A 27,282-nucleotide genomic window follows, 5' to 3' on the forward strand; every position below is an offset into this window, starting at 1 on the left:
TTAGGTTGGTTTTGTGTAGAAAGAATAATGTTTTCCTAAGTACAACTAAGCTTTAACCTACGCTTTATAAATGTAAATATATATACACACACACACACACACTCATATATAAACATTTATATGTTTTCTTTTCATCGTTCTGTTTTCAAACATCTGACAGTATCTAGCTAAAGAACATGTTTTCATTTACATGTTAGGTAATGCATGGGGAATTTTATTATTTTTCACTTCCTGTTTTTACATTACAGTTATCTTGGCTTTAAAATAGCATTCAGTAGGTTTAATATAAATGCGATGAAATAAGGAATATATTATTGTTTTGCACTAGAACATATATAAGATCTGACATTCCATAAGGTGCATTTCAATTGTTAATTTTTAAGTTGTAAAAGGGAAAAAATAACTACACATCTCCACACTCACAAAACAGAGAACAACATATTAGGGATTTTCAGATAGTACTTTGGCTAAAAATTAAAATAGCTTTTTACCCTCATCATAAATATACTCAGTGTCCAAATATTCTGCATCCAAACAAAGATACCTGTTGCACTAGTCTGTACTACAAAAGCTTCATGCTCTATAACGGAAGTATGGAGGAAAGGAAGTATAGAAGAGGGGAAGCAACAGAGAATGAGTGAATAAACATAGGTGTGTTTTTTCTTGGTATTATACATATAGTATTCGTGTAACATTGTTATTGTTTGCTACACTTGAATAATAGAAACATGTCCTAAAATACTGCCTGCATTAACCTTGGCAAACCAAACAAAAACTAAACATGGGTGGCCTGTAGTTAAGAAAATTTGTATTCTTTTCTGAAACCCACCAGGGCCTCCTCGGCACTTCTTGAATTCCGCAAGAAGCAGAAGACCTGGATAGTCAATTAGTTTTCTTGATGGGTGATCGAGCCTGCCCAGCCTCACCACACGCCTACACTCACCTATTTAGCGCCTGGATACCCTCACAGGTGACAAGCAGCTCTCTACAAGTCCACCTCACATTACATTACATTAAAAACCATTAATTTAAGATGTGTCAAAAATCAGAATGTGAATATTTGGAAAATAATCCCTCAAAACCATAGAAATGTGTTTATCAGGAAAATAATAGGTCCCTATTTCCACCTATTCATGAAGGGTAATTCCTTTTATTTTACTAGAACTCTCACGCGCACAACTTTGTGTGGCATGCTTTATCCTCAAGGTTGCCCCTGGTTCACCATTACTATTACTACAGGATAGTCTCGACCTTTGACCTCTATTAGATGAAAGGGGAGCTCTTTGGTCTTCATTTTTCGGGATTCAATTTTCTAAAAAGTAGCCTTCAGGTCGCTTGTTATTAAATTTATATGAGGGGCCGTCAACATATTAAAAGCCACGTCAGATATGAATGGAATGTATTATTTTTCCCAATATACTCCAGCCACTTACTGGGGTTGAGAAGGTAGAACTAGGCTGGCGTTGCAACTTGAACTATAGTTAGAACGACACTAGCATATAACTAGTATAGTGAACAAGACACATAGTAATGCAAAACAGTCAATAAATGTGGTTTAAAACTGGCTTATCATGGACTGGGCAACAAACAGGTAGGATAATTCTTAATGATCTGTAAATTGGTCCATAGTGTGACTAACGTATTTGAAGAAAGATCATTGTAGTGTTCAAACCTGTAAAGGTCTATTGTATAGTTTTGCACACAATAAAAAAGCAGCATCTGAAATGTTGGTGCAAAAGACAGACTCATACAGAGATCTCCACATGCTTCTCTGTGATGCCATGTTAGAGTTCTCAACGATGTCGATAAATCTTTGACTAGGTTGCAGTTATATGTAATGGAACTTGGGGTTCGGTCATATCTTGGGAGAGAAATGGGTAGGTCATTAAGCTATTATCAGATATTTAGTGTTGATTTCATTTAATATTAGTATGTTGGTTTTGAACTAAAGCTTTACTGCAGGAAGGCAGAGATAGAATCCCACTCTGTCATCAAAATGCTGTTGGACTAAACCCAGTGGTGGCTAATACTCAACGGGGGAGGAGGGTTACATTTTTTTAAATTTAAAAAACACAAAACACATTTTCCATCAGGAGAGACAGTTCTGTCTCTCCTTTGTCCTCTTCCCCGACTCCGGCAGCACAGAAGCACACAGGCTCCCAGACTCCCCTAAGCCAAGCACAAGGCTGCTGTCCCCAGCATGACAGTAGCATTGTGATTTGTCTGGACAGCCAGGTTCGGCACTTAGACAGGGAGTGGGAGTCTGTGCACGTTTTCCTCCCGGCTGTGCAATACAGCCGGGTGGAGAAATACTAAGTGCGCATGACTGTTTGGCTGGCCAAACAGGGCCCACCAAACGGTCATGCGCACTTATGATGCACATACACATCCTCCCTGTGAGGTAGCCCAGCTCCAGCCCGCTCTAACCTGGCTCCCAAGGAAAAATAAAATTATAATAACATTGTGCTATTATCATTTTATTTTTCCTTTTTCTACACTGCACAAAGAAATGGGGTGACGCTCATCCCCCATAGCGGAGGAGCCGCCCTGACTAAACCTGCCTATTCTCACCACCAGTAGCTTTTTGCAGAAATTATTTGCTAGGCAGAAATTACTAAAGAAGATTTATCATTACAATTCAGCACACTTTTTGGGAATATTGATAGAGATGGCTATGTTGGGAAAAATCTGTACTGCATAAAAGAGAAGCCAGAACAATGGTATTAGTCTACTGATGCTACCATGACAACTAATTCTCTCCCTTCTTTTCCATTAAATAAAAAGTCCACATTTTGTGACATGAACTGTTTCTTTGTTCTAACATTTTCTACAACAAAAATGGTCTCACCCCTGGTACTGTAGCCCACACAACCTTCAAAAGGAAAAGAGTTTGTCAGAGTTATAGCATGTAGCAAATAAAGGTTTGTAGTAATGGCAAGTCTACAATCAAATTTTGTGAAGAATCAATCTTACGTCAGGGAAATAAACAAATTAATCACAATTTAGTGCCATTCACAGTAAAAACTTGCACAGCAGTATCAGGATAGGTGGCTGGATCGCACTTTGGGAGGCTACTTTGACATTTTTCTCTTATCCAGGAAATTATTTCCCATTCTAAAAAAGTTAATATAACAATTACTAAAGGTTCTTAATATTGCATCTCCTTAACCTTAATATAAAATAAACCACATTTGATATGCCCAACAGCAATGCTATGTCAACACTGCTTGCATCTTGTAAGTATCAGTAGTGTTCTGTACAATAGATCTTGCAATACTACTGAATGTTTTACATCAGTGAATGGGCTTTCGCAAGCATGTTCTCACCCAGTTTGCATCCTTTCACACCAAATAGAGCCAACCAGTAAAAACTGGCAGACATACATCAGAAATAAAAGAAATGTCTCAAAGAGTCCCACATCTTTCCATACTATCCCCAACATTATGTATGGAACCAGTATATATGCATCTCATTGATACAGGTGTCAATACTTCAATATGCAGATCACAATAAATTATTGGATGCACATCAGTATTAAAAAAATCAAATCTCTTCAAAACTGCCCAATGAAATTACAAGGATGCTGAACAGAAACTCTTTAATATTAAATCCACAGGAAACATAATTCATTCTAATATCATCAAAATTTAAAAGCAAGGTGACCTATGGATTACTCCACAAACTCCATCTGGAAGGTTTCAGGTCTACGAAAGCAGTCTGTGGACTCGCTATCAATGCCAACCTATCTCCTACGCAACACATCAGCAAAATATCTGTCAGCAAATGAACATTAATATGTGCTCAAGAAACCCAAAAACATGTTATTGTCAAACTAGTTAATTCTGCAACACAATTTTAACGGGAATTCCAGCCAGCCACCTCACTCCCATCAAAGCAGGATTCCATTCAACAGGAAGATTAATCATGAACAAATAATTTGATCACATTATGACAAATCCATGCAGCATCAGATGACTACCACTGGTGGCCCAATAAAACCGACAACGGGCTGTGTAACTGACAAAGCTATATAACATACAAGACCCAACTACCTGGACAATTTCCTCACATTCTCTGGTGGGTTTAGAGAGGTTCTGAGATTCCAAAGCAAAATCAAACGAATACTAATGCTGTTCAAATTCAAAACAAAACAGGTGGAAGACAGATCCTTCACCACAGCAGCAACACGGCTATGGGACTCTCTACCATCCTACCCTAGACAGCAACTGGACCTACTCTGCTTCAGATGGGTGGAAAAAACTTCCTTTTAAAAAAAAAGAAGCAAAAAAAACAAAACACTTAGGTTAGGATCTATCTAGAACTGCACTTTTGTATTCACTTCTTTATCGACCTGTCCTTTTTCTGTTCTAGTTGCTGTTAACAAACACCCCACCCTCAGACATTTCAGTATATCCATCTCAACAATGACCCCAAACTAAGCAGTACGATATTGCTAAGGATAAATGTTTATTTCATATAGTCATTTAATGGTATGTTAAAATTGTGCAGTGCACTAACCCCACATGCAGCAGCCCTGCTATATAAAAATATGAAATAAAGAAAGTAAATACCTGAGAAAGCCACTCTTCATCTTCTTGACCACTGTGGTCTGAGGATAAACTGTCATAAGATTCATGTCTTGTCATTGGCCCAGGACTTCCAGGTGGCACCACTGTACAGAAACAAAGGCATTACCTACATAAATTACCGGGCAAAAGATGTATCATGTGACAGAAGTGCAAACAAGAACAAATAAGACAGTAGGCTTTTCTATGTACACACCAAGGATCTGGAACTGAATACATGTATACATCAGCACAACACACCAAGGCTGCTCCAATTTAGGAAAGACTAAAGGCTTACCTCTTTAATGAACACTACATCACAGTGCATTAACTAAACCTCAACAAACACTGCATCACAATGCATTAACCATCCTCCACTCATCACCATTTCCTCCTACTCATTGACTTTATATTATATTATATATGCTCGCCTTTGACCATGTACAGTGCACTGTTGGCTTTTGGATTGGTTTGCGCTATAAAAATACCATATATATATATATATATATATATATATATATATATGTACATACACACACACACAAAAGCAGCCTCCTTATTGTAAAGAAGAGTCCAGACTCCATGGCACTGCAATCATGATTTATTTATCTACAAATAGATATTGGCACCCACACCAACGCGTTTCAGCCATAGCCTGGTTCACGTTGACACATACTGCCATTCAATACACATATATAACCCTATTAACAAACATAAATGATGGACCAACCTAAAAACAGTGCTAAGAATTAAAGCTACTGTGGCAGCCATAATGGAATGCGTCTGCTATCACCATTAAATTATGTTAAACTCACCAAATCACTAATGCAACACATGAAATGCTAAGATGACATCATCTAATCATAATATATATCAAATATAATTATTAAAACAATATCATAAAATGAATATATACAATTATTGCATTTCAACTGTAAACAATAGTGGTAGTAAAACCCTGCCACAGTGGGCTGATGTTCTACTCTTATTTGTAACTGATATATTATAATCATAAAAGCACTGCTAGTAACATGGTCCACATAAATACAAATACAAACATTAATTATAAAATCATATGTGCTAAAAAGAAGAAGAAATGAAGAAAAGACGCTAAAAATACCATAGCATCCCCAATTAATACCATAAAGTGCCTTATGCCACTAAATGGCTGTACTAAATTAAGTGACTAATGCATATACTATCCTAAAGTGCCCAGATCTACTGCCCTAAGTGTACGGCTAACTCCTCACTAGAATCCAATCCATTGGGAACAAGAGTTTCAAAGTCAATAATGTATCTCGACACCAAAATTCTCAGTCTCAATTCTCTGTCTCCTTCTCGTATATCACTTCTCACATATTCTATCACTACAAATCTCAGCACCCTTTCATCTCCCCCACGTATTTCATGGAAATGTCTGGCCACCGGATAATTTTAATCATTGTGGCGAATGGCTCTTTTGTGTTCAAGCACCCTTTTCTTTGCCCGATGGATGGTGCTGCCCACATAACTTACTACAGGGTCAGATCAAACAATATACACAAAAGTCAGTGTTACAGTTGTAAAACCCTGTGATATAAAAATGCCTATTTCCTGGTGCTATCAGTAGACTTGTATAATTGTCACTACTGGAACAAGCCTTACAGTGTAGACAGCATACAAACCCTGTAATCGTCATGTCACGAATAGGACTGTCACAGGTGATCATGTTGCGACTAAGATCATCCCGCAAAGATTTACTTTTTCTAAACGGGATTTTCGGTACATCATGTAAATATTGTGTCAAAATAGGATCTGTGTGGAGGATATGCCAACTCGTGTGTAATATATGATGGACTTTATGTGACTTTTTGGAAAATAGTAGTGATTAATCTAATGGTTTCATCATGTGATGACTTCTTGTTTGAAACATTGAATAGCAGGCTATCCCTTGTGATAGTATTTACTTTTTCTACAGCCTGGGAAATCAAATGCTTGCTATACCCTCTTTCTCTAAACCTCTCACACATAATGTTGCATTCTTGTTCATAATCATGCACAGTGCTGTATATCTGCCTTGCACGCAGTAGCTCCCTGTTGGGGATACTGCGTTTAAGGCTGGATGGATGAGCACTGTGTGCACTTAGCAAGCTGTTCTCTGCTGTTTTCTTCCTAAATGATCTTGTACTGAGGCATACTTCCTTCATCCTGACCTCTACATCCAAAAATTCAATACAAGTCTCATTGACATTTGCACTGAAACATAAATTGCAATAATTGTTGTTTAGGTCAGATACAAATCTCATTGTTGATACTTTCTCTCCCTTCCAAATTACAAAAACATCATCAATGTAGCGACACCACAAAACCACTTGTTCCTCAAAGTTCATGCAGTCAACAGACACCTGCTCCTCCCACCAGCCCATGAACAGGTTATTATAGCTGGTGGCAAAGCAGGTGCCCATCCCCATCCATTGTAGTTGTTTGTAAACTGTTTTGTCAAATATAAAAAAAATATTCTTAAGACAGAAATCTATCATGTCCAGTATAATTTCCGTGTGCAGTAGAAAATAAATAGACCTAGCCCTCATATGATGTCTTATTGCATCTAGTCCCAAGTCATGTTTTATGCAGGTATATAGGCTCGCAACATCCAATGTCATCAACAGATAATCTTGTTCCCAGTGTATGCCCTCTATAACCTTTAAAAAGTGTGTGGTGTCTTTGATATAGGAGGGTAAGGTCTCTACAAAAGGTTGAATATAAAAATCAACATATTTAGACATGTTTTCCAATAGAGACCCAATAGCAGACACTATTGGTCTCCCAGGAGGATTGCTCTTATCTTTATGTAGTTTGGGAAAGAGGTACAAAACTGGAATTTTGGGATAATCACATTAAAGGAACTGGTATTCCTCCCACTCTAGAAGCCCTTGTTCTTTCCAATTATAAAGCAAGTCTCTAAAAGTACTGTCTGACTGTTTAACCAAATCAAAATTAGATTTGGCTTAACAGTTAGGGTCCCCCAACTGTATCATGCCTTCATTAATGTACCAGCTTTTATCCTGATAACAACATTGCCACCTTTACCTGACTGTCTAATGACAATGGTGTCATCTTTTTTGAGACTCTCTAATGTCGTAGCACAGCTATAGCTAGATTATTTCTCACATTCTCAGCAGGTTTCCCTTTGATTTGCCTCAATTGTTTGATAACATCTCTCTCAAACACCTCTATGGAATCACATTGTACTGCAGTTAGAAAACTAGATTCGGGTTTAAAAGGTCCTGGACACTATCTATCAACCTCAAAACCAAGTATATCAAGGTTGATGAAAGGATCTTCATGGGCTTCTATGTCTTCATGTAGACAAGCTAAAGTATGTAAGGTTTCAACATCACCAATGCATAAACTGTTTGGTCTGAAACTCCCCACAGGACCTTCCAACCGCCTTTTATTGCTGAACCATTTCCTCAATTTTAATTTTCTAACAAATTTGAATAAATCAATTCTTGTTTGGGTGTAATCAAAATTACTCGAAGCACAGAAAGAAAGACCCAATGAGAGAAGTTTGTGCTCCATTTCAGTTAGCAGTCTGTTAGATAGATTTACTACATTCATTATACTGCTTTCTTGGCATTTGTTGTCAATCTTCTTTTCTTGCTTCTCGCCTTGGCTTGTCTGTTCCTCTTCCTCTCACTCCTTTCCCCCCTTCCCATCTGGAAGGGCTGATGGCCTCGATGTTCTCTCCTGCCTTGAGTCAGCAATTGAAACTGATTTAAAAAATTGGTTTTCTCTATACATTTCTCTGCTTGATTCATAGAGGCTGAGGTGGTTTCCGACATGTCTGATAAATTACTATCTGCAGCATCACTCTCAACCACACCATGTGAGTCAGAATCTTTTTGCAACATCTGTGACTCTATTTGCACATTGGGATCCTCATTGTACATATGATCATACTTGTGATGAAAAGTAAGAATTCTTCCAGAATGGTAATCTTTAAAATCCCTTATGAATTTCTGTTGTTTTTGGGTAGTAATTTCCTCTTCCAATTTGGCTAATTTACTCTCCAACTTCTTCATAAATTCATCATATACCTCCTTGGATACCATAGAAAGTAATTCAGATGATATTTTTTTAATCTCCTCCAGGATTTTGTCTCTATCCTTGATGGCATATTTAATTAAAATCCTCATCATGTTGAGAGAACAATCATTCGAATTTTGTGCCCACTCATACAGCATTGCCGGGTCAGGCTCCTCATATGATGGTAAAGTAAAAATGTTAAGGCCTCTTGGGGTACTCTTCCCACATCAGTGTACCTTTGTAGGGATTCAGCTTCCCAACATTTCGTAAGTTCTCTTCTGTGCAGTCTCTCTAACTTATCAAATAACACCTGTGCCTTCATACTAGAATTCATAGTGCTATCATCCTTCACAGCCGTATTTCCATTTGTATTAGGGGTGAAACATAATTTACTTGATTTCTCCTTTCGTCGTACCTCCAAAGCAGATGCCATAGTATAATTATATTTTGAAAACTAATGTTACTACCAGTATAATGTACATAAATTGCTATATATAAAGAGAGAGAAACAGTATTTCAGAAAGTATTCAAGTTGTTCTTCTGATGGATATTCCTAACCACAGATTTTGGACCCTTAGAAACAATATCATAGCAATACCTAACCAGGAAGAGGGTCTGGTAAGTGGACTCGCACCACATAGTCCTTTATAACCAAGCAGGCGTAGTGACCTTCCAGCTAGGCCTGGCTGTTCTGGCAGAAGAGTTTCTTGAATGTAAGTACTGACGCACGACCTACACCATATCCTGGCAGAAGTCCAGAACTGGCATCCCCTTGTGCCAATGCCACTGTAGTTGCTTTGGCCCCGGTGGAATGACAGCATTGGGGGCTACTTCTTGGCCAGCGAGCAGCAGATGTGAATAAAGAGGTCTAGCCACCTTGACAGTGTTGTTGTCATTATAAGTTTGTCCAGAAAGAATGTGGTGTAAAGCTGTTGTACTGAGAGCACCAATAGTTCACTTGAGCGAGATCCTGATGTGATCGCAATCAGGAAGACAATTTTCAGTATCAAGAGTCGTAAAGAACAGTCATGTATCAGCTTGAAAGCATGCACATAAGAAATTTAAATACAATTTTACAGGTTCCACTGAGGCATAAAAACGCAGTTTGAGAGCAAAAAACGTGTCAAAACTTTGATAGAGTTAATCATAAGGGGTGATTTAAACTAAGACACTTGGTCAGGAAACAGAATGGTCGAAAAGGGCCAATAATCAATCAATCAACTGATATTTTTAGAGCGCAACTGATCACCCCAAGGGGTATCAAGGCGCTGGGGCGGTGCTGTTTCGTGCTAACGTCTCTCGGCGGCGCATCTGTGGATCCAGTCAGAGGAGTGGCAGGCATCTTGTTCGATGGGGTTGGGTCTGTTGGTATTGAGGGTGGTGTTTCATTAGGCATCAGTGATTTTTCCCCAGCTGCAATGCGAGAGGGTGAGTTGAGTGGAGGAGTGTTCAGGTGTGCTCGTTACCGTGAAGTGTATGATGTGGTGGCTGATCCATGTTAGTTGTGTCATGTGGGAGAATTTGATCCGGTCACTGGCAGTAAAAATGGGGTCCAGGATGTAGTCTGCATTGTGCGTGGGGCAGGTTACAATGTGCCCGCAGCAAGGCCTTGCTGAATAACAAAATGGCAAACAAAAGGAAATGAGAAAGTGTGACCTGTAAGTGGTCAGTGTTTCGAGCACCACACCAAGCAACTCATTTTTACTAGCATCCCACATAGTTCGACTTTGTGGAAGGGGGAACTGGCTGCAAGGATGATATCAACCACTTTGGTCGCAGGTCTATCACATTCAGTGATTACCTCTCAATCTCCACACTTGAAAGTGCAGGCTGTAGCAACTTATAAGTGTGACCCTGTCGTGCTGCAGAGACAGTAGGTCCTACTGACTTGGAAGCCTGATCGGAGGTCAAAGATTCAGGCTCAGAATTTGGGTACTACATTCAACTGGCCCAGTCTGGGGTAATGAGAATGACATGCGCCCATCTGGTTCAACCTTTCTCAGAACCTAGGAAGGAAAGGTAGCCCCCTAAAGGACGGTCGGCTGCCAGCATCAGGAAAGCACAACGCTCCTGCGATTGTTGTTCCACTGCAGAAGTAACATAGGGTTGATAGGAAAAAAAGCACATGGCATAGGCCCTTTAAGCAACCTGTAGGATCTACCTCTGTCTGACATGATGGATCACCAGTTGGGGAGGAAATGTCACATTCTGCCTCCTACAGGCCAAGCTTAAACCTGGGAGGGCAAACTAAATGACTCCACTGCACCAGTGGAGGAAACGTGAGGATTGCTGCCTCTGGTGATAAGAATGGTGTCCACTTGTGCTAGGGCCTTGAAAGGACTGGGTTGGCTATGCAATACGAGTTGGGATGGCTGGTATTGTCTGTAAACTAGCCCCCTGGCATAGCCTCCGAATTTTCTGAATTTATGGGAAAATTGTTTAGCTAGTGTTAGTAGCCCCAGAAAGTGTTCTGCAGTGTGACTGTCTTGAATCATTTCAGCATCTAATTCTAACAGCTTAGAGCCACTGAGGGGCATATTCATTAGGGACACCGGTACAGAAGTTCATCTAGGAGGGCCTTCTGAGAATGACACTGGTGCCAATAGGTTTGCCGAGGCAGTTTATACTGTCCAGGCCAGCCTGGAGCACATGCTTGGCTGCGTCCTGACCATCATGTACCTTTTGAGGCAAAATGGCCCTAAGGGTCTATGGGACAGCCGGTACAGTGTCACTGGCCACATCCAATAATGCGTGAGGGTACGTACTCAAGAGACAAACTGCACTGACAGAGGTAAGGGCTAGACTACCCAAAACACATTCTCTTTTTTGATTGCCTATCTGAAGGATTATTCTGGAAGAAATTTGGATTGGTCCAAGTTGTTGAAACATGAAAAATCAGGCTCTTGGATGTAGGATGCAAGGTCAGGAAATACAGGTCACTGGGAGCAGTTCTATGTCACCTAGCCACAGACTGACTAACGTCACGGGCAGGAATGAACATGGCTTGGACAATGCAGCAGGAAGGGCATAATTAAATAGAAATAACAGCTCAAATAATTTGGCCCTGGTTGAAGGATCTCAGTAACACATTTGTTTTAGCCTCAGTGGTTGGCATCTCCAAGTCTACTGTTTCAACTGCCCTCCAAACCTTTACTGTAAATGAAGCGACCGCCTCCATTTGTGGCCCATGTCAACAGTCATGCTCTGCTTCAAATGTGTCTAGCCCACTGGCCTGCTGTACGTTTCGATGCAATACATCATCAGTATAAATGCAATACATCATCAGTTTAAAGGGGAGGTAGCAGTCTGTACTTTTCCTCATCATCATCAGGGCTCTGATGGACACTGGCTTCAAGAATAAGGTCCAAAGAGAAGTAAAAAATAATCCGCTGCTGATGCTGACATCAAAGTAGCGGTCTCTGACTGTGCTCCAGATGTATAACCAATGGTTATGCTTTTGTGATTTGATTGCGTGATATATGCCTGGGGAGGGTGATATCAGTTCAGAGTTTGAGTCAGTGTTGGTACGGAAGGAACCAGAATGGATCTTGGTGCTGGAGTACAAGTCAGTATAAGAGTGAGTACGAGCCCAGTAGTGGGTACCGAGGGAGCAGATGGTGTTGTAGGCTGACCCACTGGTAGAGTCCAACTGGAGACCCCTGCAGCTCTGTATGGCCTGAGAGCACACACAGGGTGTCAAAATCAAAGCCAAAATCCGCAGCAGTGCATCTTTGAAGCGCACTATTTCATGCAGGGGCATTGCTGGAGCAAATCTTAGTCTGTCACCTCAGGAGACTCTTAAAGAGAGGAATCTGTGGTTAGAGGTATTCATCAGAACTATTTAAACATATGTCAATGTGATGGGCACAGCATGTGTTACCTGGTACTCAGTTCCTGTGTCATCTGCACCATAATTGGAGCGAGCATATAGTCAAAGAAAGTCAGTACAAGCCAGAGAGGAAAAGGGTGGGCTGGAGTGCACGAATGCAAGAGAAACCTTATAGAAGGGTAAGTCAGTCCAAAAACAGAAACCATTATTACTTAGTGCATTATACATTGCACTGCAGGTTGTGTGCATCATTAGTGGGACTCCCCTTGCAAGAAAAATGCGATGTACAATGGCAAGGTTCACAGCCATGAGTAGTCCAGGTCCTCTAGTCTCTCAGCTTTCATTCCGAGCTTTCTGCAGGTAGCCCGGCAAGCTCCTTTTTAAATAGGTCTGGCAAATTTTAACATCACCGCTATGAATGACCCTAGTCTAAAGTTCTTTTCTGTGCTACCTCGTTCACTTGTATGTGTTGTGGGTAGAGATGGGCAGAGTGTGAAGTTTCATGTAGCCTCTATCGGTCCAAAGATTCTAACTCGTAACATGAAAATAGTAGGTACGTTCACATCTTCCCAACGTCCCTCCTAACCTACATCATGTCTCACCTCATACCAAGTATGTGCAGATTTCCTCCCTCCAAGGTAGTGCTTAATTTTAGCCGGTGGCTGTAGGGGGGGCTCTCTCACTCATTTTCGGGGACAAGCACAACCGCCTTTAAACCAGAACAAGTGAGAGAAAACCCAAAGAGGTAGAGAAAAATGGGGAAAAAAGTCACAAAGGGAGAAAAAATGGATGGAAAAGACCCTGCAAGAGTGAAATAAAGGGCAGACTGTCTGGTAGTGAAGAAAGAGGAATGAGTTGGAATTCAGAGCAGGCAGCCTTGACCATCGGCGATCCCGACAACCGTCAACACCAGCTGCGGAATTCTGATAACAACTTTGTGCCCCGGTACTTTTTATGTTACAAATTAAGCACTGCTCTGAGGGCCCCATCACTTGAAATCCAGATTTTGTTTTCCGTCCAAAGTGCATATGAGCATTGCTAAGTCGTACTGGGGATTGGTGAAAAAATAGTGGCAGTTTGAACTCATGTTTTGGCACCTTACAAGCACGCGCTCTATACATTTGATAAAGGCTTTTAATAACAGAAGCAGGTGGAGCAGAACGGTCTGGTGGAAAGGGAAAAACGGGTACACTTAAAATGACCTTATTTCCTCCCACCGTGGAGGCATATATACCATAATCCTCTATTCTTTTTAACAATGTGGACTGTAATGTACAAGGTCTGAGCACCTTTGTCAGTTCCAAAGTACTACGCTTCCGTAACTTCAGGTTCACCTCAAATGTTAGCAACTAGTAAAACGTCGCCGATGATGACAAACAAAACGCACATCTTGTCCTCTTTTATCTGAAACAATGGTGGAAACTGTCACTTGTGATGGTCTGGCTAGCAATGACCCTTTCACGCTCTACGCTAAACTCTGACTGCTGTGAACATGCTTTTTTAATAAGAACTCACGGGTATTTCATCACAGAAAATAAACTCTACAAAAGCAATGGAATATGCCACATTTCCTACCCTCAAAACTTTCTTCATCTCTTGATCACACACCTTCAAACCTTCATAGTCATATTCAGCAACGGAGTGTACATGTCAGGCCCCACTCATCATGATAACTGCATGACACAAATGTATCCTGGAGTTACGGCATGGAGGGAATCCACTGGAATGTTTACTTGTTCATCTTTCACATGAAATGTTAGGTTACTGGAGGTACACCAACTTTAGTATTCTAGGGTAACCACGGAGCCAGCATCGGGTTCAGAGGGCTACAGTCGCACAACATTGTACCAGTGTGGTAACAAAGGCACCAGGTGGCCCCCTCCGCACAGTACCCTGGCCTGAGAGCTCCTTGTGAGTCCGAGGAGGGGGGGGGGTTCCATATGCTTTGCAGGGGGGTCCTCAAGTTCAGTTACGGCAGTGCATTGTACGACAGTGGTCAGCCTGCCAGTTATTATTAGGCAGTATGACAGAGTTTGTGTCACTATGCATTACACAGACTGGAGGGCCGTTTATATAAACGTACCTAATTTTAGAACTTTATTGTATGACTCCAGCAGTCTGGGCACCAAAAGTTCAATGTATGCTGCAGAGGCAGACCATGTCCTGGAGTGGTCCTACCTGTACCCAGGACTTCTGTGGTCCAGAGTATTTTTGACTCCTAATGCCTATTTTTGAGCAAGCACATCCAACACAGAACTGATGCACATATGCGAGTATCCCTGAGTCCACAACTGCATTCATCTTCAGTCGCACACACCATGCAGAAGTGACAACACGTATATATTATACACACCTTCACACTACAGGAAGTATACTGTATGGGCCGGAGCAACTATTCATGCTAGGACCTTTCACATTATGTATACTGGTTTGACCTGCCTCCAACAATTTCCCATTGCACTGAGAGCCAAGCCTTTCTCAAAGTAGTATGCCCTTGTCTGTGATCCTTCTCCAGATTCTTAATCTGATATCTACACCTCTGCAAGCTGATCTAGATCATTTAGGGAGCTTCTTCTGGAGGCAGTCACGGTGTGAAGGTCCTGTGCACTCTAAGAGTGCAATACCATGCAGGACATCTTCAGATCCCTCTTTCCAGCTTCAACTGGGAATGCAAACTCACCAGCTCATGAACAAGTGAGAAGCCAGTTTCAAATCCTTCAGGTAAGCTGTTTTGGTCCTTTCAGCTGGACGCTCGCTGCCAATGGGAAGACATTGTAAAAGGCTCCACTGTCTGAGGTAACAATGTTTTGGGTGCTGTTACCTAAAGGTCCCAGAACGTGATACCTGCTACAAAAACTGCACAGGAGCATGGTGGAGGTATTGAAGCTCAAGTTTCCTCAGTGTGTAGTGTTGCTGAAAGGCTGCAACCAGAAAGTCATCTCGTCCTCACGTTTCTCATTTGAACAAATGATTAAGGAAGGATTGGCTTAAGAGAGAGTTTTTAATCACTTTATTTGGATAGAGGGAGTGTCACTTGAGAAGCAGCACACCGGAGTTGCATGGGTCATTCTTCACTTAATATGAAGGTAATTGCCATTGGTATGTTACAAGGCTAACACTAAAAACGCACGGGGAATCAAAACACATTGCAATAGATCATTTCTCAGAGGGGAACCAGAGGAAGACACAGATGCTAAATCTAGCATGGTCTTATCAGCAGAGCCTGCACAGCACTGCTCTTGTCAAGTTCTGGGCCAACTGTACAGTAGCTTGTTGATTTGGTTCTGTGCAGTATCTTACAACAGTACGTTTAGAAAGGTGCACAGTATACAATGACTAGGACCATGATAAGTTTTAACGTGGCAGATACTATGACAATGGTGATCGAAAATCATCCTGACACTATGGCTTTCAGAGTTAAGGGGAGGCTCAAGTCATGGGGTCATTCTATTGACGGGGATACTAAGTATAGATCAACAAAAGTTATTTTATTTTCTAATGATGATTAGACCACTTTGGCATTTTGTTTATATTTGACAATGGTTTGCAATAATGTGGACATTTTAGAGCTAAATAATTTGAATCTCAAGTCAGAGATCCTGTAAGGTGAGAGGATAGGGGAATGCAGCTATGGGATAAAGGAATCCCTTTGTAATACTTGGAAATGTTGCTCTGCTTTTGTAACTAACCCCCGCAATTTTCCCTGTTTTGCCAAAAAGCATTTTCCCCTTCAAAGTGAACACACACCCACACACCATTTTGATTGACCAGGTCCTTGCACATCATTGAAATAGGAATTCACACCATTGTCTAACTCAAGGTTATAACCTTTAATGTCTTGATAACATTTGGGGGCACACTGTGATATTTTCAAATAGACCATTTGGAAGTGAAATTCAATTTCAATACCACTGATTGATGAATTTCCTGCTGAAAATAAATATGATGTAATTTGGCATGAGAAATGTAACTTATCATTTCCACTATAATATTGTCCCCAAGAAGGAGGTGTAAAAGCAGAAATCCCATAAGTAGCATTGCACTAAACAAAATAACCCAAAACACTGATTGGACTGAACAAGAGCTTAGCTTTTCTAAGGTATTGTCAAGTAAAGGGAATCGCACTGTGACACTGTAAGTGTGAAAGAACTGGACCTTTTTTAATATACTAAAATATTTAATGACTATTATATTATGCTGGTTCAAGCATCAAAAAGCAACATTAATATTCAACAAAAACAGATATACCCCTTATGTTTCATTAGCTCACCCTCATTATTTCCCAATAGCTATCATTATTAATAACAATAATAATCAGTGAAAAGGAAAGACAAAAAGAACAAAAAACTCAAATAAAAGCTACACATATACAAATAATTGCTAACCACACGTTGTGATATTTATCTTGGCATTTCATTCTGTGGTACATGAACAACTCAAACTTAGATAAGGATATCAGATCCAGTGGCCAACCGTCTGCATCTTACGAATTTGCTTCTTCTTGTTAGCAGAGCATGTGAAAACCACCCCTTTTTCGGCACTACAAAAAACCACAAGTTCTCCTCATTACTTGAAGAATCACTAACAGAAATGTCCTGGGCTGTTCAGTGTCAGGAACCAAATCAATTTGTTAAAAGACTTCCTACCAATGGTTACCCACCGTTCTGCATTCCTTCATATGATATGACTCATTGATCCAGGGAACTTGATGACAAGCCTAACTTAAGTCGGGCGGTGGGGAGGGAGGGGGCATACAATACTACCTCTGACATACTGACAGGAGGCTAATACAATCTGTACCAAATGCTTTGTTTTACAAGCTACAGACTGCCTTTTAGAGTGATGTTCTAAATGCGAGCAGTTTTTAGTTTTTGAATGTTCGCAATGTGGGTTTCACAAAATTATAATATAGGAAAGATAGTCCTTATTCCATTTCACCGACAGCGCCTGCCTTGCTGCAGGATTTTGTACTTAGCAGGGAGCATGCCGTTTAGATACTGGTTTGAGGACTCATTCAAACAGCTCTCTGTGGTATACATACACATGTTGCAAAGGTATGTCGGATCCCCTACTGCTGCCAATTAAGGCTCTTGCAGACTGTATAGAATTGTGAGCTGTCAAAATGGCGAAAGTTGCTTTACAAACCAAGAAATATATATTAGGCCAAACGTCATGACTCATGCAGTATACAGACTTTTGGCTTAAAATATATTTCATGGCAGCATAAAACAGTTTGTTTAAATTTTACACTTACTGGCAAAAAATATCACCAGTCTTTAAAATGTTTCTAAAATATTACACAATGAAAAAAAAAAAAGATGAACTGCTTATCGTAAAATAAGAATTACTTCTAGTTGCTCTATGAGTATTTTAGTACAAATAAAACCGCATTTTCCTATGGCATTAAGGGGGTCATTCTGACCCTGGCGGTAAAATCCGCCAGGGCCAACGACCGCGGGAGCACCGCCAACAGGCTGGCGGTGCTCCCATGGGCATTCTGACCGCGGCGGTACAGCCGCGGTCAGAAACGGAAAACCGGCGGTGTACTGGCGCGACGGGTGCAACTGCACCCGTCGCACCCCTTCCACTCCGCCGGCTCCATTCGGAGCCGGCATCCTCAGGGAAGGGTGTTTCCCGCGGGGCTGGCGGGCGGCCTTCTGGCGGTCGCCCGCCAGCCCAGCGGGAAACCCAGAATACCCGCGCCGGTCTTTTGACCGCGCAGCAGTATTCTGGCGGTCCCGGCCGGGGTCAGAATGACCCCCTAAATGTCTATGTTTACTTGTACTTGAAACCATTTAAGTATTTAGTGACACTTTGTACGGCACCACCTGTTGACCTTTTGCCTCTTCTGGTCACTTTCAGACCATCGAGTGAAACGGGGAAAAGATGGTGGGAGGGAGGCTAATGCAAAAACGGAGAGGGGGGCTAAATGGATAAACACAATCGTACCAGGATGCTTTGAAGAACAGCCTACCAAATTGTGACTCATCTCTCAACTGAGCATTCAAACAGTAATGTTTTGAAAAGCAATGCAGGGGCGAACAAGCAGCAGCTCAGATTGCTTCAAACTGAATACCCTTAAAGAAAGCCTAAACTAGAAGGTTTGCTTGTGGCTGCGCGAGCTCTAAAACACCCTAACACAGCCTTACCCAGAGGTGTGAAACAAATTAAAATCACCGAAGTGTTCCATGATGAAATTGTTCGCTTTCTGACTGACTTGTACGTTTTGCATCCTCAAACTAAAAAGAGATAAGCAACAATCCTGAACATTTTAATCCAAAATAGATAAATGCTGATTGATCTCGTCTATGATTGACTTTGGTACCTTTTTCAACTTCTGAAAGACGGGGTAGACAGTACATAAAGATAGTCAAATATCTTGGGCTAGATGGAACTCCATCACAACTTTAGGTAGAAGTGAGGGTTTTACCCTAAGGACATAAGTGAGGACTTGTAACACTTGAAGCTGACTTGCCGCCCAATAACATATCGCAATTTATGGCTACTTCAAACAAAAAGCAATCAAACTTACAAAATTAATGAGATCAAACAAGTACCCCATAAGAAAAATGAACACGAGATTCAAATCACAAATCGGTAGAAAGAAAATTCTAATCATTTAAAAACCCTAAAACAACAGTAATCTAACACAAAGAATCTAGGTAAAAAGAAAAACAATCATAGTGTCTGTGACAAAACCTGTTTCAACCAAACTCACTGCAGGTTGAAGAATATGATCGGTCTCAGCTTGAACTCCTTCGCAGAACAGAATTTAGCATACAGCAAATAACTAGAAGAATCAGCTAAGGGTTCTAGTGAGGAATAGAACTTTACACATCTAGAAAAATGGAAAACTGCATGGGCTAACACTTCAGGTGATAAGCAACAATATTTAGTATATTAATATTTGGTGACCAGGGCCGGACTGGGAAATCAGAGCAGCCCTAGCAATTTTGTCGGACCAGACCCCGGGGTAATTCAAGAGAAAAGCACCGCTGCTTTTGTTACTGGGGGCCGATATTGCAGCACACCTGCAAAACCTGCCAGTAACAAAACCAGCCCCCACCCTTTCAGCCACCGGGGGAAACGCCTGATATCCGGTACTGCCTGTCTGGCCCTGTTAGTGACTTTCCTGTTGAGGCAGATGTATGTCTAGTAACGGAGAAATCCTGGAGGAACGCAACTGAACTCCAGCAGGCCTAGATACGAAAACACCTGTCCCAATTCAGGGCTATCAGGATGACATGCACACTTTGCCGGTAGATTTTTTGAAATACCTTTTGTAAGAAAGAAACTAGAGGAAACATGTAATGCAGACATTAATCTACTAGAGCCGTTAACTTTCCAGCCAAAAATTCTGACAAATAAGCACAGCATTTGCTATTGACTTGTTTGCAGCAAATGTTTTATTTGTGGAAGTCCACAACTGCACTACTTCTGTTATAAACTCCTACTAACTGATGCTTGCCTGCTGAAGAAATCTTTTGTATTAAGGTGAATGTGTAGACTAACTACAGACAGACCAATTTCCCTGTTAAGGACCCACAGCTACCAATCTAACACCCTTTCATAAAGAGGTTTTGATGCCAGACCTCGAGCCTTGTTGACATCATTGTTATGCTGTCTGTAAAAACATTGACCTACTTTATCTATGCCCTGAGAAAGAAAGCTCCATGACTTAATTTTACGGCCCTCAACTCCATAAGACTTAGGTGGAATCAGGTTTTCTGATACAACCACCTTTATACTTTCATGTACATCACTGAGTTGAACAACCCATCTCAGAAGGGATGTGTTGCAAACCAACAGTATCGGAGCCCAATGGGGCCTGAGAGTTTCTTTTGTAAGAAGGTGGTGTGCACAAGCCCACCAATGTAGATTGTCTGGACGACAAGAGTACTCTTAAACTACAGTGAGACAAATACAGTGAGACACTGGACTTAACTTGCACAATGCCGGTCTTATTTTCTGAATCAATTTTGTGAGAATAGGCAATTAATCTTCTGAAAATTCTCCCAGTACATGCCAGTGAGGCCAAACCTACAGCACATGCAATAGCCCTCCTCTGCTTTAACTTCTTAATTGGATGATTATCTTTTTCTACAGAGAAAACTCTGGCCATCAAATGTTCTAAAGTTATGCCTTACCTGAGAAGCTGGTCAACCTCATCCCAGCTTTTCAGAATAAGAGCAACAAGAGCCCACTGTGTCACAGTCCATTTGATAATATCCAGTCTGTCTTTCAAATGGTGCCCAAAAGGCGTTTTGAAGATGATCGGGCAGACTGTAATCTATTTCCCAAAGCGTGTGAACATATCTGGTCATCAGAGAAGTGGTATTACAACAAGATCGCTCTAGGTGCTGCAAATCAAGATTTCCCTAAATAAAGAGGCTAGCCCATTGGATGGTCTGTCAGAAAATGTATTCTGTAGAAGAAAGAAGTCTGAACCATGAAACGTTCACACATTCGTTGAAGAGACAAAAAACGTGGCCCTGAACGAGCAGACCAATGCTTCCCTGTGTATTCCTCTCACTATTCAGCATACTAAATCTTTTCCCAAAATGATTTATTAGTATCTGCTAAAACCTCATTAGAAGGCAGGGAAGTTTCTACAGACTGTTTCTATAAATTTTGCTTATTGTTCCTTCAAGTGCAGTCTAATGTTTCACACCCTTTAATTCTCCAGAAAATGGTAAAACTATGTAAGCAAATGGCCTTCTGCAAGGGGAAAGTCAAACTCAGCTGAAATATCAGGACCACTGGCATTCTGTGAGGCAAGTAACAAACACTCATCACAGTACTGAGAGGGAATAAACTTTTGACCCCAATGGCATCATCCTCTTTATTGCAAGGGTACCGCTCCTAAAGGCCCAACTGATCAAAGTCAGTCCAAGCAAGTATTGAACTCTGCTGAAAAGCGCTTGAGTGGTAACCCTTCTTCATTTTAAGAATTTCTTTCTGTCCAAGATATTCTGTAGACCTAGTCCCTACTATCCGTAATATCAAGTCATTCAGTTAAGAGTGAGTGACACAGAGAGAGGAAGAGATAGAAAGAGAGCTAGAGATAGTGTTTGTGTGAGTGAGACCGCGAAAGAGCAAAATCGGGCCATGCAAGAGTCCATTTCCCACATCTTTAGTGAATCAGGCCACATGCAGTTTTTCAGATTTGACTTTACAGTCCAGCTGTCTGCCAGAGCTCATGTGATCATATATATGTTTTAAGAGCTGTATAGAGAGAGGGTCTTTGCCTCCAAACCCTTCCTAACAGCACTTGGTTTTACCATCAATGGGTGGTAATCATCTAAGGAACATGTGACAACCTGGAACCAGGTTGAAATAAGTTTGCTCTGGCCTAACCCATTCTAATCCTAGAGGCATCAAAACAATGCAGATACACAGCAACTCTAATCCCTCTTCCTTTCAAGATTCTTCACCTCTTAAGACCTCTATTAAATAAACCCCTCATTTCGATTATCAGCTTCGCATTATAGACTGAATTGATAGAGGGTCTAATCAATCACTACATCATGAAACCGGAGCCAATCGTTCAGTAACCAATAATTATTGGCAGATCTATTTATTGTTATCAGTTAACAAAATTCTGGCACAGCAGGTAGCCAAACAACATAATACACATCTTGAAAACAATCAATTCTTTATGATGCCCAGTTAGGATTGTGTCCCATGGTAGTACAGACCCCACCTGGTCTCGTCCAATTCCAGATGACCTAACAAAGGTGAATGACATCATACAGAACCAGCTGGTCTGGCAGTAACTGATGATCTCATAAGGACGACTGACACTGGCACTAACATTACTCTGTTGGCTGCAATTGACACGGCCAACCGCATCACCCCCCTTATGAGCAGGGAAACTCCTTCTGATGTTTTAGAGAGCGCAACATACACCCAGCGGTCTCCCCGATTTTGCTAAAGCGAGGAGTTCTATTAGTAGATTCATTTTGTAAAACCAGATTTTTTTAAACGTTTATTTCACTGAAGGCCATGTCCAATGCGGTAGCTATTGGTTCTAGTCGGAGAGTGTTCCAGATTTCTGGGGTGAGATACAAAAATGACTATCTGCCCATGATGGGTTTGTGGGTTATAGCATTATGGAGCAAAAGCTGGTTGCTGGAGCGTAGCTTGTTTACACAGATGTCACTCTGTATGTGTGATGACAGGAAGTGGGGGAAGAGGGAGTGAATAGTACAGAGCAAAAGGCAAAGAACCTTGAAATGGATTCTGGTGTGAATCAGCAGTTAGTGCAATTGATGCAGTAGAGGGAATACTTGAGAAGCGCAGAGCTTTGAGAACTAGTCTTGACAGGTGCTTCTGGATGCCCAGTATGTGCTAAAGTTTTTCCAAGACTCAGTTCTCTTAGGTGAGTGCAAACCCGATGGGGACAGGAATAGAACTTTTGCAACCATCTTCTGTCAAGAAGAGAGCGATTTTCTGAAGTCTCCGGAGGTGAAGGTCGCAATTGCTGTTATCTTGATAGTCATGTGGAAGTTGTCATAATTTTTAATGCCTAGGCGTTTCACAGTATGAGGGATAACAGGGGTGTTACCAAATTTACTAGGCCAAAAAGAAGAAATCCATAACAAAGCAGAGCTGCCAACCACCAGAACCTCTTGATGAAATTCTGATTCATCCTTTGTTTTATGCTACAGACAGTCTGAGGCCAGTTACGGCTTGTTTGGTGACTCTGAGGTGAAATAGGAGCTGGGTGTCAATGAGGCAGGTGCAGAACTTTAAGCTGGAGGCTCAAGTAAATGTAGCTCTTGCACATAAACATTAAATAAATAGGGGTACAAGGCAAGAACCCTTTATATCTCTGCATTTAACAATAGAGATCTTAGCAAAGTAGTTTCCCAGTACAATGGTTTGGGTCCTTGTGTTCAAAAGCGAGGATAATCAGAAAAACGAAATTGAAGTGGTATGTCACAATATGAAGGTCAATAACATCAGCCTGCATATATATCGACTGAACGTATAAGCTACTTACCTTTGGTAAATATCTGGTAGCGACATATTCTAGTTGCAGATTACTTCACTTAGAGTTTCCCCCAGGCGTCAGACTGGATCCGGAGATTTTTCTTCGAGCAATACCCTTGCACGTCAGTAGATGGCGTCGGTCGATTCCACGGGCGGCGTCGTGGCCGTGATGACATTTGGAGTAGGACACAGATGCCGCCTCAGCGCAGTGACGTCAGTTTCTTTTAACGACTTTCCACGCCAAAGCACTGTGCCACTAAGAACACTGAGATTGGTGCGCCAGGGCTAAGGTCTTGAAGGGGGAAGCCCTGTCCCTAGAAATTAGTTCGCAAGCGGGGAGGATGGGTGGGACTGTAAGGAATCTGCAACTAGACTATGTCTCTACCAGATATTTCGTTATTGAAGGTAAGTAACTTGTACATCTGATAGAGACTTCTAGTTGTAGATTCCTTATCTTAGCATAGATACCCAAGCAATGCCATCCTCGGAGGTGGGCTGCGAACCAAGATCATACTAGAAAGTCCTCCAGGATCGAACAACCAAAGTAGCCATCCCGACGGACTTGACTGTCCAGACAGTAGTGTTTAGCAAACGGTGCAGGGACGCCCACGTAGCTGCCTGGCAGATATCCAGGACAGGAACTCCACCTGCTAACGCAGTGGAAGCAGCAGTCGTTCTGGTGGAATGAGCACGCAACCCCTAAAGGGGTTGCTTCTTGGCCAAAGCGTAGCACATCTTGATGCAAAGAAGTACACATCGAGAGATGGTACGTTTTTGCACCGCCTTCCCTTTCTTTACACTCACAAACCTGACAAAGAGTTGATTGTCCACCCGGAAATCTTTAGTACGATTAAGATAGAACGCCAACGCTCTTTTTGGGTCCAGAGGGTGGAGTCTCTCCTGCTCATGGGAAGGATGTGGGGGTGCGTAAAAAGTAGGCATCGTGATGGACTGGCCTCCATGAAAAGGCGTCACCACCTTTTGAAGGAAGGAAGCCTTAGTGCGCAACACCACTTTGTCAGGGTGCACAGACAAGTACGGAGGTTTGAACCAAAGGGCCTGAACCTCACTCACCCTGCGAGCAGAAGTGATGGCAACAAGAAAGACAGTTTTGAAGGTGAGGAGCCGTAAGGTACAATTGAGCATCAGCTCAAAGGGCGTACACACTAAATAAGTAAGGACAAGATTGAGGTCCCACTGAGGCATGATAAATGGAGTGGGAGGAAATAAATGGGTGAGACCTATTAGGAATCTACTTACAAAAGGAGATTTAAAGAGTGAGGGCAAATCAGGTAACCTAAGAAAGGCCGAAATGGCAGATAAATACCCTTTAAGAGTGCCCAAAGCAGAGCCATGCTGGGCCAACAAAAGAATGAACAAAAGAACCTCAGTTAGAGGAGCAGAGAGGGGATCAACAGATTTGTTGGTGCACCATACCACAAATTTATGCCAACGACAGGCGTATACCGTTTTGGTGGAGGGACGCCTGGCTGCCAAGATAACATCACAGACTACGGGTGGAAGATCGAAAATCATCAACTGGCGCCGGTCAATCTCCAAGCATGAAGGCGGAGATTGGATAGGTTCGGGTGGAGAACCGTCCCCTGCTGCTGCGACAGAAGATCTGCCCAAAGAGGCAGTCTGAGTGGAGGATCGACTCAATAGCTCTGGATACCATACACTCTGTGCCCAGTCTGGAGCCACCAAGATGACTTGGGCTAGGTCATTCCTGATCTTCTTAAGAACTCTGGGTAGAAGTGGTATAGACAGAAAGGCGTAAAGGAGGCCGGAGTTCCTCTCGAGGGGAAAAGCGTCTCCGAGTGAGTGCCACCTTGGAAACTCCAACGTGCAAAACTACTGACATTGCGCATTCTCTGAGGAGGCGAACAGATCTAACCAAGGCTCTCCCCACTGCTGAAAGAGACCCTGCGCCACCTCCGGATGGAGACGCCATTTGGGATCGGCTGTGCGTCGACGGCTGAGTTTGCCCGCTCTGACGTTGCCGCCATATGTTGAACCACCAGGGTAATGCCCTGATGTTCCAACCATGTCCAGAGACGTAGTGCCTCCTGACAAAGGGTCCAGGACCCTACTCTGGCCTGTTTGCTGCAGTACCACATGGCAGTAGTATTGTCTGTGAACACCTGCACTTCCTTACCTTTGAGAGAGGGAAGAAATGCTTTCAACGCAAGCCTGATCGCCCGGAGCTCCAGAAGATTGATATGGAGCCCAGACTCTGCGGGAGGCCAGAGGCCTCTGATCTCCGCCTCTCCCATGTGGCCGCCCCAACCCAGAAGCAACGCATCTGTCGCTATAGATAGATCTTGCTGGGGAAGGGAGAGGGATCTGTCGTGGACCCAATGCGGATTTGAAAGCCACCACTACAGGTCTTTCGCAGTCCCCTCCGAGATCTGGACCATGTCGGAGAGATTCCCCTGATGCTGCGCCCACTGGAACTTCCAGCCCCACTGCAGAGCCCGCATATGCCATCTGGCATGTGTCACTAGCAGGATGCAGGAGGCCATGAGGCACAGCAGCCTCAGAGTCAGTCTCACCGAAACCCAAGACAGAGGCTGAAAGATCCGAATCACAGCCTGAATATCTTGGACTCGCTTTTTGGGAGGATAAGCCTGAAACTGCACTGTGTCCAGAACAGCTCAGATGAAAGGAAGCATCTGAGAGGGAGTCAGGTGTGACTTCGGCACATTTATAGTGAACCCCCAGCGTGTGCAGGAGGCTCGCCGTAGTCTGAAGGTGGGAGACGACTTTCTGGGGCGAGTCCGTCTTCAACAGCCAGTCGTCGAGGTTGGGAAGCCTGAGCCCCCTAACCTGCGCAGATGAGCTGCAACCACCACCATCACTTTTGTGAACACCCCAGGGGTGCTGGTAATGCCGAAGGGAAGCACGGTAAACTGATAGTGCTCGTGACCTACCACGAATCGTAGGTAACGTCTGTGGGCAGGCAGGATGGGGATGCGGAAAAAAGAGTCTTGCAAGTACAACACTACCATCCAGTCTCCTGGGTCTAAGGAAGACAGAACCTGAGCCAGGGTGAGCATTTTCAATTTCTCCTTCTTGAGGAAGTAATTGAGGTCCCGAAAGTCTAGGATAGGACGTAAGCCCTTGTCCGTTTTTGGCTCCAGAAAGTAGAGGGAATAACAACCATGACCTAGTTCTGGCACAGGGACCTTCGCTATAGCTCCCTTGGCCAAGAGAGCTGCCACTTCCTGGCAGAGAAGTGCCAAATGATCATCCAGTAGTTGGCTGAGTGATGGAGGCATGGCCGGTGGGGCAGATTCAAAAGGGAGGGAGTAGCCCTTTTGAACGATCTACAAAACCCACCTGTCCGTAGTGATGGATTCCCAGTGGGGCAGGTGATGGCGAATCCTGCTGCCAACTGGATGGGAGTGAGGGGACGGACTAGGAGGGTTTGGAGGCTGCAGCGGGGGCAGAGGTTGACTGGGCAGACCTCTGGTTCCCTGTCCCACGTCCACGTGGGATTCCGCGTACTCAGCCACGCAGCAGCTGTACAGCATGGGTGGCATGGTGGCTGGGTGGGAGGTGCGACAGGGAGTCCCTTCTGTGGCCACGAAAGGGGCAAAAAGCAGACTGCTGGGGGCGAGGGACAGCAGAAAGACCAAGGGACCGAGCCGTAGCCCGGGAATCCTTGAATCTCTCCAAAGCTGAGCCCGCTTTGTCTCCAAAGAGACGGGAGACATCAAAGGGCATGTCCTTGAGAGACTGTTGGACATCCCCCGAAAAACCATAAGTGCGCAACCAGATGTGGTGTCTCAAGGCCACTGTTGTAGCAACCGATCTGCCCAG

At 42.7% G+C, this 27,282-nt stretch overlaps 1 protein-coding gene across 2 annotated transcripts in view; it reads right to left on the bottom strand.

Annotated features, from left to right (window-relative positions):
• BCAS3 (BCAS3 microtubule associated cell migration factor) overlaps positions 1 to 27,282 on the bottom strand; it is a 2,570,631-nt gene that overhangs the window by 977,188 nt on the left and 1,566,161 nt on the right. For both annotated transcript variants that reach the window (XM_069226456.1, XM_069226455.1), the window contains one exon: positions 4,572 to 4,672. In XM_069226456.1, the coding sequence (XP_069082557.1) occupies positions 4,572 to 4,672 (101 nt within the window). The remainder of the gene's footprint in view (positions 1 to 4,571; positions 4,673 to 27,282) is intronic.

The sequence above is a fragment of the Pleurodeles waltl genome, chromosome 3_1, assembly GCF_031143425.1.
Source record: "Pleurodeles waltl isolate 20211129_DDA chromosome 3_1, aPleWal1.hap1.20221129, whole genome shotgun sequence".
Classification (NCBI taxonomy): Eukaryota; Metazoa; Chordata; class Amphibia; order Caudata; family Salamandridae; genus Pleurodeles; species Pleurodeles waltl.